Raw genomic sequence first — 17,937 nt, 5'->3', positions numbered from 1 at the left:
TTGTCCACGGACTTGTTGAAGCCCCGTCCTATTTATTGCGATTCCCCTAAGCCTTTGTAGGCGTCCCCGGTTTCTTTATGAGGGTACTTGCAGCGGTTATTTCCATGACTTAGTGCTTTTATTATTATTTAAAGGCCATCCCCTACATAGTCCTGATTTTATTAAGCCTAAAACATAAACCTTCAAGGAGACTTCCTATATTCCATCTATCCCTGTTGCTAAATCCTGAACCTGCTTGACTTCGTGTTATACCCACGATTCGGAAGAAAGCATTATTATCCCCCCAGTTTATAATTACAGAAACTGAGGCTGGAGTGATGGTAGAGGCGTAAAGCCCCCCACTGAGCCAGCAGCTAAGCGACACCTGTCTCAAGTCTGGGGAAGCCCTGTGCTGCTAAACCCTTGGGTTGCTAAGCCCTAGGTCCAGTTTCAACAGAGACCCCAAGCAGCTGGTTTGGGTTTGTCCAAAGTCACCACCTCGCACTCCCCTGTAATACTGTCCAACGCCATATTTCTCCATCTGTCACCCCATAACGATATTTGAGAAAACAGGCAGAAAGGCCAGCTCCCGCTTTCGTGGTGCATGAGCAGTCTCGGGATTTGAGCTCTGGGCCCCACGGCCAGCTGCGGGCCCTAGCATCCTCGCGCCGGCGGGCTCCATGAAAACTACATTTCCCAGCAGACCCCGCGAGACTGCGCATGCTCAGTTGGTCTGGAGCGCTACGCGGACAGATCAGCCGGCGCCCTGGCCGGGAATCGGTGAGTAGCCAGTGCTGGGAGGGCGGCCCCTCAGTTTGAGAAGTAAGTGGCCGGGCCCAGGGCCGGTGCTTGAGGTCTGGTGTCTGAAGCCTTGAAGTCTTAAGCCCGATTTGGGAAGTCACATAACTCATAGCGGTAGAACAGAGTTCGGTGTGGAGGCTGAGTTCCGTGCTCCGCGTCCGCCTTTGAGTCTGGGGTCGGGGACCCGAGTTTGGAAGTGGAGGTCTTGCGATTAGGCCTTGCTCTGTGGCGTCTTGGGTCTCTAGTCAGATTGCCTGGGATGAAGTCTGGGTATTGAGGTAGGAGTTGTGGGAATGGGAGCAGGGTCGAAGCTGGCGTCTCGGGGCTTTGCACCTTGGGGGGGGGGGCGGGGGGATTCTGTAGAGGCAGGGTGTGTATTTCTAACTTGAGTTCCATGATTTGGGACAAAGGGGAGGAAAGATGTGGAAGGACCATGGTGATGGTGGGGGTGGGGTGACCGTTCTGGACCCATGCCCATGGGTTTGGAGCTTGCTTGCTCTTATCTCTGAGATTGCCACGTCTTGAGACTTGCCAAGTGGGTTGGAACCCCAGAGCTCAACCGGTGCACCACCGGGGCATCTTGGCACCAGCTTGATACCCAGGAAGTTTCATCTTTCCGTCTATCTTTCAGCTTCAGGAAAATGCTGACCTGAGCCTGGGGCCCAGGCATGGAATTCTCGACAATCTCCCCAGCACCTCCAGTGATGGACTTGGAGGAGGCCAAGGACCCTCCTGACTCTCAGGACCCTGCTGCTGCCTGCCAGTGGGACCCGGTGCCAGAAGCTCCGGGTACCCCGAATCAGATGGATTTGGATGGACCGAGAATCCAGGACCTGGTGCAACAATTTGAGGCCCTGCCGGGTGATCTGGAGAGTCTGCCCACAGAGGGCTCCCCCTGTCCCCTGCACATTGCCACCGGCCATGGCCTGGCCCCCCAAGACAGTGCCAATGCCCCTGGGCTCCTGTCCTCTGAGGCTGGGCGGGAAGACTTACTTAGCCTGTTGCACTGTGAAGGGTGCCTGCCTTCCCAGCCTAGGCCCCAGGCGGAGTCTCCAGAGCCTGCCCCCCGCCTGCTGCAGCCTCCTGAGGACCCAGACGTGGACACGAGCCTGCCGGAATGGTCAGAGGGGGCCTCTGCTGGGCAGGAGGGCAGCCGCAGCTCGGGTAGTTCACCTGAGCCCTGGCTGGAGACGGAGCCTCTAGTCAGGCCCGAAGCACCAGCGGCTAGCTCCCAGGTAGTAGCGACCTGCTCCCTCTGCCGCCTTGAGGCAGATTGGGGACTCAGACTCACCCCTTTCTGTCTCCTTCCAGAGTCCCGAGACCCCGACTTCGTGCCCTGTCCCCCAGGAGGGTGAGTGCCCTGCCTGCCCCTGCACCTGAGGGTTTGTTCCAGAACAGCTCAGATTAGGTTCTAAAATCTGACCTGGAATTTTCCAGCAGAAGGTTCTGGAAAGGGTGAGGATGGTTGTGAGTACATGCAGGTGGCCCAAGAGAGAAGAGATGGTCTTGGGAATGTTCTAGGTGTGGGAGATGCTCCAGTGGCATCGGGGTGTTGTGTCTAGAATGGATTGCATTTTGAGTAATGGGGGCGGAGGGGGTGAGAAGATGCCAAGAACTGACGCCCTCTCACTTCTGTGTGGGGCTTTTAGGTGCCAGAGTTGAGCTGTTCAAATAGAAATCTGATCCACGAATCCAAATATATGTACCATCTGCCAAGCTCTGACTTAGAAGCATGGGGCAAACCAGTTCTGGCCTTCTGGAATGGTCTAGCATTTCCCCAAGCTGGGTTTCCAGGTCAAAGATCAAGCTCCCAGGTTGTGGGGAGGAGAGCTGATGTGGATCTCTGTAGCACCAGGGAGCTTCTGGACTCATGTGCCGTGCTATGACTCATCTAGGAGGTACCAGAACTTGGTACTTTGCCTGGGATTCTAGCTTACAGAAGTCTAGGTTGGTGAGATTGTCCAAGGGCTGTCTGGCTCTACTGAAACTGGAACATTCTAGAATCTGGGGGATTTTAAAACTATAAAAAACAAAAACCAAACTCTCTGCCATCGAGTCGACGCCAACTCATAGCAACCCTATAGGGCAGGGTAGAACTGCCTCTGTGGGTTTCCAAGACTCAAACTCCTTATGGGAATCGAAAGCCCCATCTTTCTCCCTGGGAGCGCCTGGTGGTTTTGAACTGCTGACCTTGCAGTTAGCCCAGCGTGTGACCACGCAACCGGGGTGCCTCGCTCTTCGTTTAGAGTTGTAGAGGAAGCAAACAAACACAAACATTGCCATCAAGAACTCTGCTCTCTCTAGGGATGGGGGAGGGGGAAGAGCTGAACTTTTGGAAGTGGATCACCTGGACTTTCTTCCTACCAACCTGGAAGTTAGCAGCCGACCGCATAACTGTCAGTATCGCCCAGCCGGCTTCTAGAATAAAAATCCTGTGTGCGGAACTGGCTTGATTCTAGCGGCTTCAGAACGTTCTAGAGCAGCTCTCAGGGAGGAAGCAATAGGAAAGGAAGACGAGCCAGAGGTGGTCTAAAATGTCCCTGTCGTCAGACTTTTAAAAAGTGCCAGGTGGGATAGAGATGCTTCTGATACCTTTGCTTTCTTCCCGGAGGCCTAAGGGAAGCTCGTTCCAACAGGTAATCTCCGTACGTTAGAATATCCTGAGGTAGCTGGGGTGATTTTCCCCCAAATCCAGATCTTCCAAATCCGATGCAAATCAGACGCTGATGGCACGGTCCAATTTGGACCAACCCCAGGCGCGGCTGAGGCCGCCCTATGAGGGCGTGCTCTGCTCAGACTCCTGCGTGGACTGGGTGCCCCATCGTGGCACAGTTGGCTCCTGAAGGATGGCGTCAGAGCTAATGGCGGCTTGAATTCGCCGACGGCTGCTGTCCAGAGCTGTGGCCTCAGCAGCCACTCAGCCGAGAGTTCCTGACTGACGGACGGACCTTCTGTGGCTCCGCAGAGTGGTCTGGCTCTAGATGGAGAGGCATAGGGGGACAGTTGGAGAGGAGGGGTCCGCAGAGCCGTGATCTGAGGGGGTGGATTTTAGATGCTTCTGGCATTTCCTGGCACGTCAGGGCCCTGCTGAGGCTGCGGACTGTCGGGAGGAGAGCCTGGGACCGTCAGGAGTCCTGCGCGTGGTGATCCTGAGTCGGCCGTTGTAGATGCACGGAGTGCCAAGCCTGTGGCTTTGGGAGGATCACAGGGTCGTGTGGCTCTAGGCCTGTCAGACAGACAACTGTGGAATCTGGAGGAGCCAGTTGGAGTTCCGGATGGGGAATACTTGTTCATTCCAGTCAGGCGACCTTAGACCCCTGGGGCGGGTTGCCCGTAGCCCTGGATGGATGAAGGAGAATTCTAGAATGCTGGACACCCTGTTGTCTGGCTCTGTCTTGATGGAAGAATTCCAGAACCGTGCAGGGGGGTCACCTATGGATCTAGAATGCCGTGGCTCTCAGACTCCTGGTGCTGGCCTGGTCTCCAACAAAACCTTAAAACTTGTTCCGGAGTCAATTCTGACGCAGCGAGCCTGGAGGACGGTGCAGAACTGCCCCTCTGGGTTTCCAGGGTGGTGGTAACTCGACGTCCATGGAGAGCCTCCTCTTTCTCCTGGGGAGCCGTGGGGGGTTTCAAGCTGCTGTCCTTGGTGCTAGCAGCCCCACTAGACCAGCAGGGCTCCTTAAGACTCCCACTAAGCTGGCAAACCACAGCAACCCTGCAGGACAGGATGGGACTGCCCCTATGAGTCTCTAGACTGTAATTTTACACCAGTACCCAAGGATAGCTGGTAGTTCTGAGCTTCTGGAGGTCTAGAACAGGCAGCAGAGCTGGCTTAAGGCTCAAAGAGGGCTCTAGATCCCCGGGCAGAGGCCAGAGGGCATGGCCCTTGGCTCCAGCTGATTGGATCTCTGTGAGGCTCTAGATGCCTCAGGGGCCCAAGAGGCCAGCAAGACGGGCAGGCTGGACACTTGCACTGTTGCCCCCAGCATCTGGTCCCTGTGACCACGAAGACCTGCTTGACGGTGTCATATTCGGTGCCAAGTACTTGGGCTCCACTCAGCTGGTGTCCGAGCGGAACCCGCCCCCCAGCACCCGCATGGCTCAGGCCCAGGAAGCGATGGACCGCGTCCAGGTGAAGCCAGGACTGGATGGGTGGGTTGGGGAGGGTGGAGGGGGCTCTGCAAGAAGGTGGGGCACCAGCGGGTCTGCGGAGTTCACCACCTTCCACCTCTCCTGACCCTGCCCACAGGCCCCCGCAGGGGAGACACAGCCCATGACCGAGGTGGACCTCTTTGTCTCTACCAAGCGGATCAAGGTTCTAACCACTGACTCCCAGGTACAGGCGGGGTGGGGCGGAGCCGCCAGGGGGTGGGGCCGGCTGACAGCGAGGCCCCGCCCACCCCGCCGCTCTCCCTGCCCAGGAGGCCATGATGGACCATGCCCTGCAGACCATCTCCTACATCGCCGACATCGGCAGCGTGCTGGTGCTCATGGCGCGGCGGCGGCTGGCCCGGAGGCCCGCTCCCCACGACCGTGACCCCCGCCTCTACAAGATGATCTGTCATGTCTTCCTCTCCGAGGATGTGAGTGGCCTTGGGGCCCATCACCCTGCTGCTCGCCCGCCCAGGAGCCCAACTAGTGGCCAAGGCTTCCAGACAGGCCCTGCACAAGACCACTCCCCCCCCCCCCCCCCCCCCGCCCCTCATATAGTCTCCCTCTTCCCATCAACCCTTGAGCGGTGTGTGCTCGCAGTGTCCGTGAGCATCTAGCCCATATGGTTCTACCTTCAGCCTCTGTGCCACGTGTCAGTCCCTCCCACAATCCCCTGGGCCATATATCCCCCCGCCCTCCCCCTGCTTCCCACAGTCTCTGCGACATTATTGACTCAATCTTCCCAGAAGCGTCCAACCTGTAGGTTCTCACCGTAACAACCCCCGGGCGGTGTTTGCTCACCCGGTGTTCCGTACTCTCCCCCCCGCCCTCCGCCCCCGGGGGGGGGGGGGGTTCTGGGGAAATCCAGAGGGACGGAGAAAGTGGATACGGACGCTTGACACTGAATTGTGAGCTGAAGCCCAGCCGCTTTCAATTGTGGAGGGAATGCTGGGGAGTTTTTGTTCGTTTGGGAACTTGTGTATAAGCCTTCGGGGCATCGCAGCCTGCACCCCTGGGCTTCCCCCAAGGCCTGTGAGCTGCATCCCACCTGCTCCCATAATGCCCTGGGGCCACTGCCATCGCTGCCGCCACTGTGTCCCCCACCTTTCTCAGGGGCCCCAGGATGGCCTCCTGGGCCCCTTGGGGGGGCGGAGGCCTAAGGCGCCCGGTTCCCCTCCGCAGGCCCAGCTCATAGCCCGGGCCATCGGGCAGGCCTTCGCCGTGGCTTACAGCCAGTTCCTGCAGGAGAGTGGCATCGATCCCAGCCAGGCAGAGGCCCGGCAGAGCCAAGGGGCCCCAGGGCCCGGCCACCTCCACAACGGGGACCTTGACCATTTCTCCAACAGTGAAAACTGCCGGGAGGTGAGTGCGTGGGCACCGCCCCTCCCGCGCCTCCCCAGGGAGCCACCCTTATGGCTGCTGTGTCCCCCAGGTGTGCATCCAGAAGCGGCCAGGGGAGGGCCTGGGTGTGGCCCTGGTGGAGTCGGGCTGGGGCTCCCTGCTGCCCACCGCGGTCATCGCTAACCTGCAGCACGGGGGCCCAGCCGAGCGCTCAGGGGAACTCAGCATCGGGGACCGCCTCACCGCCATCAACGGGGCCAGCCTGGTGGGGCTGCCCCTGTCCACCTGCCAGACCGCCGTTCGCGTGAGTCCTGGCCTGCCAGTGCCTCCCTAGCAGCAGGCCCTCTCTGAGGAGGACTGACCACTCCGGTCCTATAGCCCCGACCCCCGGCTGTGTGCTCCGGGCGACTGTTCTCATCCTTCCCACAATGCCCTGGCCCGTCACCCTTTCCCGCATTCCCTGGACTGTGTGCACTTGCCTTTCCCACAATTCCCCAGACTATGTATTCTCACCCGAGGCTGGAGCTTGTTGCGAGTTACCTGGGAGCTTGGCTGCAGAGCCCAATTCAAGTCTTAACCCACAGGCCCCAGATGGGAACCAGACCCAGCAGGGTCCAGGTCCCTGGGGGAGCAACAGCACAGTCTACACCTGCCTGCCCCCTGCAGGACCTGGGGCCCACTAGGGCGGGAGGTCACCCGATGTGGAACACAAGTGCCCCCCCCCCCGTCCTTCCACTCTTCTCCCCCACACCGACCCAACCCCAGAGCCTGCCCCTCCCCACTTCTCAAGGGCCCTTTTAGAATCTAAACCCGTGGTTCCCTCTCACTACTCGGGGTCGGATGGAGACCCTGTGCCAGACTCAGCTCCCGCCCGCCCCGTAGGAGGTGAAGCCGCAGACGTCCGTGACCCTCAGCATCGTGCACTGCCCCCCAGTCACCACAGCCATCATCCGTCGACCCCACGCCCGCGAGCAGCTGGGCTTCTGCGTGGAGAATGGCATCGTGAGGCAGGGACCGGGGCACTGGGCAAGGGGAGGGCAATCACACAGCAGCCCCCTGAGCAGCCCCCCTCCCCCCCCAGATCTGCAGCCTCCTTCGTGGGGGCATCGCCGAGCGCGGGGGTGTTCGAGTGGGGCATCGCATCATCGAGATCAACGGGCAGAGCGTGGTGGCCACGCCGCACGCCCGCATCGTCGAGCTGCTCACGGAAGCCCACAGCGAGGTGCGTGGGGCCTGGGGCCCCCCTCCCCGGGGCCCCCCTCCCCTGTCCCCAGCCAGCCCTGAGCCTCCAACCCCTGCCTCCCACGCAGGTCCACATCAAGACCATGCCGGCCGCAACCTACCGCCTGCTCACTGGCCAGGAGCAGCCTGTGTACCTGTGACGCCCGGCCGCCCCGCCCTCCCCCACCACTGTGCCTTAGCCCTGCCGCCGTCCCCGCTGCGAGCCAGCCAGGGTGCCTCAGCGTGCTCCACCCACAGGTGCCTTCTGTGTAAGAACATTAAAAAAGTGTATGCACTGGGCAAAGGCTCGGCTTGGGTCTGTGGGGCTGAGCTTACAGAGAGCCCAGAGTTGTGAAAATACTGTTTATTGAGACCAGGGTGAAGGGAGCAGGTCCAGGTTCGGTCCCAGCTCCAGCGAGTGGGGCAGAGAGAGGCCACCGGGCCAGCAGGCCACTTGGAGGGCTCAGAGGTCAGTGGCCGGGCCCCAATCATAGCCCTCATCTGAGGACTCCTCGTCGTCTCGGACCCGGGTGAACTTCTTCTTCAAGGCTTCTCGCTCGAACATCCTAGGGATTGGAAGGTGGAAAGGAGGCTGTGGGCAGACCGCGCTGGGCAGAGCAGGCGCCGGTGAAGCCAAGAGCAGGTGCCCCTCCTTGGCGAACACGTATGCACTCTGCAAAACCCCAGCTCCAATACCCGCTCCTTCAGAAAGTCTTCACAGCCCTCCCAGAAATGGGATCTCCTCATGGTCCTGGGCACACAGAGCTCAGATGGCTGCATCTGGCCCTGCTTCAGCCACCAGGTGAGAAGCGCTCTGAAGGTGTGCCGTGGATTTAGGGCTCCTGTCTGCCCCACCGAGTCTGCAGAAGACGGGCGAGGGACCCCGGGACTAGGTTCTTACCGGATGCTGTCCTGGCGCCACTGACCCTGGGGGTTCCGGCTCTCCACCTTGGAGGAGTCAGGAGGTTAATATTTCCCCACAAAGGAGAAGAAACAGAGGGCTGAACCCCCAAAACACACACACACCCATTCTCCCCACCTCTATCCAGGAGGTGCAGACTTTGCCCTCTGCCCCTGCCCCTGGTCCCTCTTCTAAACAAGGAGACATGCAGCTGATAGAGTGGTGGGCCCAGGGAGGCTCAGGACTGCTGTAACAAAGTCACAGTCCACGGGAGGGCCCTGGGCAGTGGAGCAGGTGGTGCCCTGCACAGCCCCAGGGCGCCCTTCTCAGCAGGCGCCTACAGCTTCATAAAGGGTCCCGAGAATGCGGTGCCTTCCCAATTCCAGGGAGGTTCTCCGGGGACCAGGACATTCCTTAACTGCCTAAGAGCTGGCCCCCGCAGCCGGCTGCCCAGTTCACAGTCAGATTGCATGGTGAGCCGCGGGGCTTCACTGGCTAGTTTTCAGAAGCCGGTTGCCAGGCTTCTGAGCCTCTCAGTTAAGAGATTCCATGGAAACCTGCTTGGTGTCGGGGCAGCATGCCAGCCCCCAGGGACAGGCAGATGGTGACTGTGTACAAGGTGCGTCTGCCAGCATCAAACCCTGGTCTCCCAAGAGACAGGTAAGAATTCAGCCCCTCGCCTGCCACTGCCTCCAGCCCACGTGAAAGCAAGCTCCAACCTCACTGCCACCAAGTCGGTGCCGAATCCAAGCCACCCTACTGGACAGCGTAGAACCGGCCCCTGTGGGTTTTTGAGGCTGTAACTCTTTACGGGAGCAGAAGGCCTCCTTTCTCCCCAGGAGCGGCTGGTGGTCTCGAACGGCCAACCTTGTGGTTAGCGCCCAGCGTAACCACTACACCACCAGGGCTCATCACATGCAAACAGCTGTTGTCGAGTTAGCTCCGGCACGTGGCGACCCCGCCTCTGTCAGTGGAACCACTAGGCTGTCGGTCCCGGTATCTGATTTTCAGAAGCAGATGGTCAGACCCTACTCCCGCGGCACCTCGTGGTAGACTCAAAGCTCCACCACTTGTGTTCCACCATCTTTCAGGGGGCAGCCAGGCGGCCTTCATGCCCCCTGGGGGGTCAATTCCAACCCAGCAGCGCTGGGTAACAGCAGCACCAACCCTTGGCGCTTTTAAGACTGTGACCCGTGGGCAGTAGTGCACCAGGCCTTTCTTCCAAGACTCCCCCAAGTGGACCCAAAGCAGGGGAACAAACATCTTGGCAGCTTGCACCCCTCAGGGACTCACCCCACATAATAGCTACAAACCCACCACGGTCAAGTGGTTTCTGCCTCATGGACAGCCCAGGACAGCTCCCCAGACTAAATCATGCTGGGAGCAGACAGCCTGTCTCTCCCGAGGAGCGGCTGGTAAGTTTGAAGCCCTGACCTTGTGGCTAGCAGTTCAGCACTTAACCTGACAGCTCCACGTGTACGCGGTGCTGAGTAAACACTCGCGATGGTTAATGCCCTGCTGTTGTGGGTCAGGGCCCAGGCTGGGCACCCGGAGTCCTTCCAGCCACCCTGTGGTGTCAGCTCCCTGGAGGAGGGTGACCCCACGTCTAGGGCTCAGGTGTCCACATCTGAGTCCAGGGCCATCACCTGTCTGACATCCCACCGAACCTTGCAGCGGACCCCCCTCCTCCCACACCAAGACCCCTGCCTGGACCCCCTGCCCGGTCACCTGGGCTCCTGGGTGGGCTGAGGGTCTCCCATGGTCCCGAGGGCTCGCGGGCTCCTCCACCAGCACAGGCTCTGAGGACCGGGCCAACGCTGGTGCCACCAAAGGTCTCTCCATGTCCACGTGGTGCCCGCCTTCATAGGCGTAACCCTCGCCGTCAGCATAACCTTCACCATCGGCGTAACCTTCACCATCCGTGTAACCTTCCCCGTCGGTGTAACCTTCCCCGTCGGTGTAACCTTCCCCGTCGGTGTAACCTTCCCCATCGGTGTATCCCTCGCCGTCTGTCTCGTAGTCACTGTTGACCCGGCTGTCACAGCTCAAGTCAGCCGCGCTGTCAGCCAGGCCGCGGAGGGGCAAGTCCAGGTTGTCCTCCGAGGAGCTGTCCAGCTGTGGGGCAAGAGGACAGCGTGGACCTGAAACCAAGGCCCGTCTCTGGTTCCAGACCCAAGCCTTAGCTCTGTGACCCCAGCCTTCATACCTCACCCCAAATCCAGCAAGGACCCCCAGTGACCCTAGGTGCAAGACCAAGTCTTCAGGCCTGAGCTGAGAGCCTTGACCCCATGCCAAACCCAGCCAAGACTAACTCAGCAGTTCCAGGCCCTGACCTTGACCCTAAACCCCAGCCCTGCAACAGAGCAGAGACGGTGAGGAAGAATCAGAGGGACTGCGAGTCTGAGGTCAGAGTGGGCCCCAGCTCCTTGATCTACAGGCTCGAAATAAGACAAGGCTGCCATCGAGTGGATGTCAACTCATGGCGCCCCTATAGGACAGAGCAGAACCGCTTCTGTGGGTGTCCAAGATGGCAAGCCTTCACAGGAGCAAAACGCCTCATCTTGTCTCCCAAAGAGCGACTGGTGGTTTCGATCTGCTGACCTTGTGGTTAGTGGCTCAAAACATAACCCACCCACTCTCCACACTTGGGTGCCCTCTATAGGCTGAAAGGGGTTATTGACAGCCCAGTCTAAATCCCCCAGTTCAGGGGATTTAATCCTAGCCTTTTAATCCGTGGTTAGCTCTGATTTTTGACCCCAAGATGACCCTTGACCCAAGAAGGAGCTTCCTGGCTCCGAGCTGGGCCTCAAGCCTTGACCCCTAACCTCCCAAAGGGAGACCAAAGCCTGAGTTCTCCTAATGCCACCTGCCCCCCCCCCACCGTGTGCAAGGCTGTCTTTACACGAACCTTGATCCTGCCCCCTCTGCAGCCCCTCCACCCCCAAGCACCTGGTCCTCCGAGGTCCAGATGGGCTGCATCTGCTGCTCTTGGATGACGGCCTTGAGCTTCTGGTACCAGGTGTCGCTCGTGCCTTGCAGAGGGATGGTGGCTGCAGGGAGGTACATCCGCATGGTGGGTGGGGAGAGCCAGCCCGCTGCCCGCCTATAGTCCCGGGGACCTCCGGCTCCGCCCCGTACCTGTGAAAAGGTGGGCACTGTACTTGCGCAGCTTCCGGGCCTGCGCGTAGAGGCGGCGGGAGCTGCGGCGGGAGGCGGGCGCCAGCCACTGGCGCAGCGCCTTCAGCGCCGGGCGGCTCTCGGGGACGCAGAAGACCACGATGGGGTAGTACTGCACGTAGTTGAGGCGCTCGATCGCCGAGGGCGTCACGTCCAGCAGCGCGTGCTTGTCCTGGGCCGGCATCCGGTGTGCGAGAGGGAGAGACAAAGAGGCTGGGGTCAGAGTGGACCCCAGCCTCTCAGATCCACAGGCCAGCGAGATGGCACCCTGGGCAGCAGAGCCCCACTTCCGTTCCCCCAGGCCCGGGCCTCCCTTACCTTCTCTGCAATTACCCGCACCGTGTCCAGTTTAATGATTTTCGACGGTGCCTCTGTCCGGGACACGCTCTCTGTAGGGAGGAGGGGTGGCTAGCAGCTTTAGGTCCCCCTGCCCCTCCCCTGCTCAGGAGCCCACGGTGGCTCCCCGCCACCCCCGAGAGAGAGCCAAGAGTGATCACAACTCCCGGGGGGCCCCTGTTCTCTGCCTTGCCGTGAACCAGTTAGGGAGGACTTGGAGAGTGGACCGAGGCAGGAAGAGGGGCAACACTGCTTGGTGACATCCACCCGAGGGATTGGAGGGCAGGGTCCCGTGCCTCAGTTTCCCCCCAGGGCCCCCTTATCAAGCTGCCTGAGCTCCCGGGCGGGCATGGCTTGTCACCTGCGATTGCAAACTGGTCAGGCAGCTCAGCGGTCAGCTTCTGCATAGCAACGTCTGCCACGGGCCCCAGGATCACCACCGGGCGCTTGAAGCCGGCTGGGGGCAGAGAGACAACAGTCAGGGCCAAGGGGGCCAGCGTTTTGGCGACCACGTCACCTTTGGGTATGTACCACGGACTGGCCAAAGAACAAACCCATTGGGGGCAGGGGGAGTGCAGCCGTAATGCTCCTTAGAAGCAAAGACTGAGACTTTGCCTCAGGCACCTTGGGCACGTTATCAGGAGAGAGCAGGCCCTGGAGAAGGACTTCGTGCATAGTGGACGTCGTGCATAGAGGAAGGTTATCGACAGATGTATTCACACAGTGACTGCACCGACGTTCTGTTCCATTGCATAAGGGGTCACTGCGAATCCCACTCCACTCCAAAGGCACCCAACAACATCGTCCGACTAGCTGCCCAGCTAAAGACTACATCTCCCAGCATCCCTTGCAGCAAGCGGTGGCCACGTGACTCAGTCCTGGCCAATGGGACTCAAGCAGCATCGAGACACGCAATTCTGAATTGTATCTCTCTAGGAAAGGGGCAGCCCTGCGGGGAGATAGCAGCCTTTCCCCTTAGGCCATGCCAAGGAGGCTGATACAAAAGATGGAAGAAGCCTGGGTCCAGAAGAGCACCGGGCAGGGGTACTGCTCACAGAGGCATTGCTTTTGAAGGAGAAATTTCTTTTTCGGCTTGTCTTATACCGTTGTTATTTTGGGTCTCAGTTAAAGCACTTTGAAGCAGTTTAATCCCGGCCAGCAAACTACAGTCGGCATGCCAAAACTGCCCCCCATCTGTTTTTGTACATAAAATTTTATCAGCCACGTCTCCGTTTCCACAGTCTTGGGCTTCTTTTCTGGCCCAGGTGAGCGTTACCACACAGGCTAAAATCGTTACTTACTGCATGACCCTTTAAAGGAAGTTTGCTGACCCCTGGATTAACTGATAAGCCATTGCACTGATGAGGAAGTAGGTGGGGGAAGAGGCATCAAGGCAGGGCCTTGCTATTGCAAAAACACTGCTGTTGAGTGGATTTCAACTCACAGTGACCCCATAGGACACAGTAGAATGGCCCCTGTGAGTTTCCAAGGCTGTCCATCTTTACAGGAGCAGAAAACCTCATAGTTCTCCCTCAGAACAGTTGGTGGTTTTGAACTGCTGACCTGTGATTAGCAGCCCCATGCATAACCAGGGCTCCTCAGTTCCTATCTTAAAGATATAGAAATGTTTCTTCTAACCCACTGGTTGCTGGAGAGTCTATTCCAATTCACAGAGACCCTGTAGGATAGGGTAGAACTCTTCCCTCGGGTTTCTGAAACTATCCGTCTTTACAAGAGCAGGCAGCTGCTTGAACCACTGACCTGGAGGTTCACAGCCCAGCGCTTAACCCATGGTGCTACCAGGGTTCCTTTGATACCAGGCTGTACTCTATAGGGTTGCTATGGGTCAGGATCCGCTCAGTGAGTCTAAGAGATGAGTAGTCTATTAAATAAGAGAAAGACGAGGCTTTCTACACCCATCTAGCGTGACAGTCTCAGAAGCCCACAGGGGCAGTTCCACCCTGTCTGAGAGGGTTGCTCTGAGTCGGCACGGACTCCAGGGCAGTGAGGTTTAGAGTTGAGTATTCCCTTAAAAGGAGCTCTGGTGTGCTGATGGATAAGCTAGGAGCTGCTAACCAGTAGGCTGGCTGTTCAAACTCATCAGCTGCTTCTCCTCAAGAAAGACAAGGCTGTCTGCTCCCAGTAAAGATGGGCTTTCTCTTGGAGTGGGTGTGGGCCAGAATCGACTCTGTGGCCTGGAGTTTGCAGGGTGTTCCAGTGTCCCCGAGTCCATTCGCCCCCATGACGGCTCTGTGTGTGGGCTGCGTGGAGGAGCTCCTCTCCACAACTCTCAAGACTGACCTTTGGAAAGAGGTCACCAGGCCTTTCTCCCTCGGCGCCTCTGTGTGAGTTCAGACGCAAACCTTTGGGTTGGTCACTGAGCGCTTAACTTTTCATGCTCCATGAACTACGGCTCGTTCTCATTTATCTTTAAAGCAGATCTTAGTTGAGTCAAAAAGCCAGCCCCCAAACTCCCTGCCATCCTGTCGATTCTGGCTCCTGGTGACCCCACAGGTCAGGGTCGAGCCGCCACTGAGGGTTCTGGGATTGGTAACGCTTGATGGGAGTCGAGAGCCTCATTTTTCTCCCCTGGGAGGGGTGTGTACAGCTTCCGTTCCGTGTGTTTGGGCTCGCAGTCACGCCGTGGGACAGAGTCCAATAGCCCCAGAGGGTCTCGGAGGGGGTCACCTTTCCAGACGTGGCCAACCGCATCTCTCGCCCAGCGAGCGGCTGCTGAAGCCTCAGAACAGCTGACCGTTGGTGTTGCAGCCGAGCGCTTCACCATGGTGTCACCAGGCTGCATCTCCAACCCCAACCCCAATCAAGCCCACCGCTCGAATCCAGTTCGAATCCTAGGGCCCCGACAGGATGGAGGAAACGGCCCCAGAGGGTCTCCCAGACGGATCTGTCTGATCTCTCTCCAAGTCTTCTCCGCCACCAAGCCTTGAACACGGCGAGGCTGCTTCCTCCCTCCTCATCCCACATCGAGCTTTCCGACGTGACATGGGAGGTGACTGACTAGAAACACCGGGCTTGGGTGGGGCTCGCTTCCGTCTTCTAAGCAGCATCCCTGCTGGTCAGCGCCTTTAAGAGGTCTTGCGTGCAGCAGATGTGTCCAGTGCCACGCCGGCCGACATCTCTGGTTCTGCTGTATGTTTGCATAGGGTTTGAATCTCTGTGGGTGTTGACAGCCTCCCGTGTCTCCCTCGGAGGAGCCTATGGGCTTGAACTTCGGACCTTTCCGTTAGCAGCGCGAGCTTAAGCGGCAGCGTGACCAGGGCTCCTCGTGTCACATCTTCTCCTGTACAGAAAGGGCCAGACAGCTTGCAGCCTGCAGTCTCTGCGCGGCTCACCCCCATCGCATTCCAGTGACGCTTGTTCCATCTAAAGCCAGTCTGCGTCCTCTCCTCCCCCGTGAGGAAGTTTCTCTGGGATGAGCACAGATCTCATTTTGAATGACATTTCCTCATCAGGAGCTGGAGCACAGGGTGGGTCCAGAGCAGAGTCCTCCCCTGCCACGCTGGAGACCCAGGTTCAACTCCCAGCCAGAGCCCCTCGTGCTGTGAGGCCAATCGGGTTTCAGAGGAGCCTACAGACTCCAGGAGACTCAGAAGGGCATGGAGATTCGCTTCCCCAAATCGGCCAGCCCAAACCCTGCAGACTCCGGCGGTTCGAGACCACAGTGGCGAGACCGACCACAGACACTTATCCACAGAAGGACCCGCGGCACTTCTCCTTAGCCCCACTCCTTCCAGATCTTTCTCCGGCTCTTCATGGCTGGAAGCAATCAGATTCCCACCCTTTCACGGATGGGAGGTAATGCCATGCCCTTTGTGTTTCTCCGGCGGTGCAGCCGGGAGAACGGCATTCCAAGGTTTCTTTGGCTCTCCCCTATTCCTTTAGGGGTGTGTGTGTGAGGAGGCGGGGCGGAGGTTTCTCCTTAAGGACGGGACACCTGGCATTTGATCCCCTGTGCCACGAGGCTGTGTTTAAAAGCTTCACCGCTCCCCTTCCTGAAGACTGGATGCAGTGGCCTTGTCTCTTCTTCCCAGCCAGGATCTCAGGGGAAGGAGCTGTGTGCTGGGTTTTGCACGGGTCTCACGGGTGTATTAAAACGCACTTGACCCCAAACAGGCGATGTGAGCCACTCTGAGAGCACAGCCGTGTGGCACTCAGCACCCAGACCCCCGTCGAGTTCCAGAACGTCCTCGTGGGCTGCCAACAGCCCCAGCTCTCCGGGCCCCGCCCCTGTCACTGTTGGGTGCCACTGAGTGGTGCTAACTTCTAGTGACCTTGTGCACAACAGAACGAAGTCCCGCTCGGTCCTGCACTGTCCTCCCGACCACTCTCGGGTCTGAGCTCACTGCTGCTGCCAGGGCGTCCGTCCACCTCATCAAGGACCTTCTTCTGTGCCCCGCCCCTCGACTTAGCCGAGTCCCCTTCTCGTGAGACTGGTCTCTCCTGACCAGTACGTGAGACCCAGTCTTGCCATCTCGGCTTGCTTAGAAGCGTCTGGCTGCACTTCTGTTAGGTCGCTGGAGGCAGAAGGCGGGGGTTGTCCCTCCCCATGCCAAGGCCTCTCCCCCCCTTCTAAGAAGTTGGAAGCCGATGAAGGCTAGAGGCCATGGACAAACTCAGGCCCTTGAACCAGGAAGTCAGTACACTGGGTGGGCCCCAATCTAGGCCAGGTGGGCTTAATTCAGCCAGTGGGGTCGACCAGTACCGTTGACCATGCCTCCCCGTGGAGGGCCCTGGAAAGCCAGAATCGGGAGAGCCCAGGCCCTCTTGTCCAGCCGCTCCTCAGCCGGGCTGCAGTTTCTCAGGTCTCCACGTGCCCTGAGGGTGCTGCCTAACAGCTGCAACTTCCTGCAGCCTTCCTAAACACTCACTCCTTCACCACCTAGGCTTCACCGTGAATTCTTTCTCTTCAAAGCCAAGGGCCTGAGGTATTTCTCACCCGAGGAATCTAACCTGTCTTCAAGACAGATCAGTGTGTCCATTGGGCAGCCCATGGTACTTTCAATATTCACCTGCAGCCCCACAATGCATTGTGCCGATTCTCCTTCAGTCTTCCTTATTCAGTGTCCAGCTTCCACAGGCGATTCGAAATCCCATCGCTTGGGGCAGGTGCACCTTAGTCCTGAAAGTACCTTCCTTGTGTTTCAGCACTTGAAAGAGGTCTTGTGAGGCAGTGCGATGCACCCTTTGATCTCTTGCCCGCTGCTGCCACGAGCCCTGAGTGTGGATCCATGCAAGACGAAATCCTTGGCAACTTTGGTCTTAACACCGTTTATCGGGATGCTACCAATTATGAGGATTTTAGTTTCTTTTGCATTGAGTTCTGTGTCTTCCCTTCCTATTGTGTGTGCAACCCTGGCTCATCCCCTACCTGTCACGCGTATGCCTATCGGACAGCCCCTTCCTGTGACGTATGTGGTTACCTGTAATCGGGGGGGGGGGCCTGCACGCCCCAATGTGTATATAAGCCTTGGTTAGAAATATATTCTCTTTGTCTGAAATCTAGAGTGTACCTGTACCTGTATGGCATTATTTATTCAGACGGAAGAGAAGGTTATGCAGATCACCTGGTGATAAGGTTCTGCAGAGGTCCAAACCCAGGAGTTGTGAATTACTCATGTAGATTGGACGGAAGATAGCATCTGGAAAACTGCCTGCTGGGGCATGGAAATCTGCAGGCTTCTTTGAAATCCGTGATATTGGTACATTTTGGAATAGAAGTGTCTCAAATGTCTGTTGAACCAAGTGAATCTTGAGCTCAGCAAAATAAATAAGTTCCTTGGGGGAAAAAAAAAGAAATATATTCTCTTTTTCTCTCTGCACGAACCTGGCTGCTGAGACCATGGCAGTCCTGGAGGTGAGCATGGTACTATGAAATGTGCCTGACTCCTTCATTTTATCTTCTCTCCTATCTTCTAAGACTTTACTATGATCTTTATATATGATAGCTGCACAATTGCGCCGACGGCCCCCTCGATTGTTGGAGGCTGGTTGACTGTGAGAGAGTT

At 58.2% G+C, this 17,937-nt stretch overlaps 2 protein-coding genes across 4 annotated transcripts in view; one reads left to right on the top strand and one right to left on the bottom strand.

Moving 5' to 3' along the window:
• Positions 1 to 688: 688 nt before the first annotated feature.
• On the top strand, positions 689 to 7,801 carry APBA3 (amyloid beta precursor protein binding family A member 3). 3 transcript variants are annotated; one of them, XM_075545061.1, is made up of 11 exons: positions 689 to 759; positions 1,412 to 2,015; positions 2,092 to 2,131; positions 4,770 to 4,915; positions 5,033 to 5,119; positions 5,205 to 5,366; positions 6,118 to 6,297; positions 6,368 to 6,580; positions 7,159 to 7,278; positions 7,358 to 7,498; positions 7,587 to 7,801. In XM_075545061.1, exons 2-11 carry the CDS (start codon positions 1,449 to 1,451, stop codon positions 7,656 to 7,658), a joined length of 1,728 nt encoding a protein of 575 aa, XP_075401176.1. In that variant the 5' UTR covers positions 689 to 759; positions 1,412 to 1,448; the 3' UTR covers positions 7,659 to 7,801. The 3 variants fall into 3 exon arrangements, with proteins under 3 accessions (XP_075401176.1, XP_075401175.1, XP_075401177.1); XM_075545060.1 differs by having other exon boundaries at positions 750 to 801; XM_075545062.1 differs by lacking the exon at positions 689 to 759 and adding an exon at positions 823 to 1,058.
• Positions 7,802 to 7,960: 159 nt separating this feature from the next.
• Positions 7,961 to 17,937, bottom strand: part of TJP3 (tight junction protein 3) — a 29,576-nt gene continuing 19,599 nt past the window's right edge. The window contains exons 15-22 of the mRNA XM_075535560.1: positions 12,273 to 12,368; positions 11,894 to 11,964; positions 11,537 to 11,747; positions 11,348 to 11,448; positions 10,363 to 10,513; positions 10,127 to 10,257; positions 8,399 to 8,445; positions 7,961 to 8,063 (exon numbers count right to left, since the gene is read on the bottom strand). Coding sequence (XP_075391675.1) covers positions 7,961 to 8,063; positions 8,399 to 8,445; positions 10,127 to 10,257; positions 10,363 to 10,513; positions 11,348 to 11,448; positions 11,537 to 11,747; positions 11,894 to 11,964; positions 12,273 to 12,368 — 911 coding nt within the window. The remainder of the gene's footprint in view (positions 8,064 to 8,398; positions 8,446 to 10,126; positions 10,258 to 10,362; positions 10,514 to 11,347; positions 11,449 to 11,536; positions 11,748 to 11,893; positions 11,965 to 12,272; positions 12,369 to 17,937) is intronic.

This window comes from Tenrec ecaudatus, chromosome 1 (assembly GCF_050624435.1).
Source record: "Tenrec ecaudatus isolate mTenEca1 chromosome 1, mTenEca1.hap1, whole genome shotgun sequence".
Classification (NCBI taxonomy): domain Eukaryota; kingdom Metazoa; phylum Chordata; class Mammalia; order Afrosoricida; family Tenrecidae; genus Tenrec; species Tenrec ecaudatus.
The sequence above is the reverse complement of the archived record's forward strand: the minus strand, read 5'-3'. Positions and strand labels throughout refer to the sequence as shown.

Excerpts from the sequence above, each read along its gene's own strand:
- APBA3 (XM_075545061.1), top strand. The coding sequence starts at position 1,449 with ATGGAATTCTCGACAATCTCCCCAGCACCTCCAGTGATGGACTTGGAG. Across the intron at positions 4,916-5,032 it reads AAGCGATGGACCGCGTCCAG|GCCCCCGCAGGGGAGACACA; the intron begins GTGAAGCCAGGA and ends CCCTGCCCACAG. Across the intron at positions 7,279-7,357 it reads TCTGCGTGGAGAATGGCATC|ATCTGCAGCCTCCTTCGTGG; the intron begins GTGAGGCAGGGA and ends CTCCCCCCCCAG.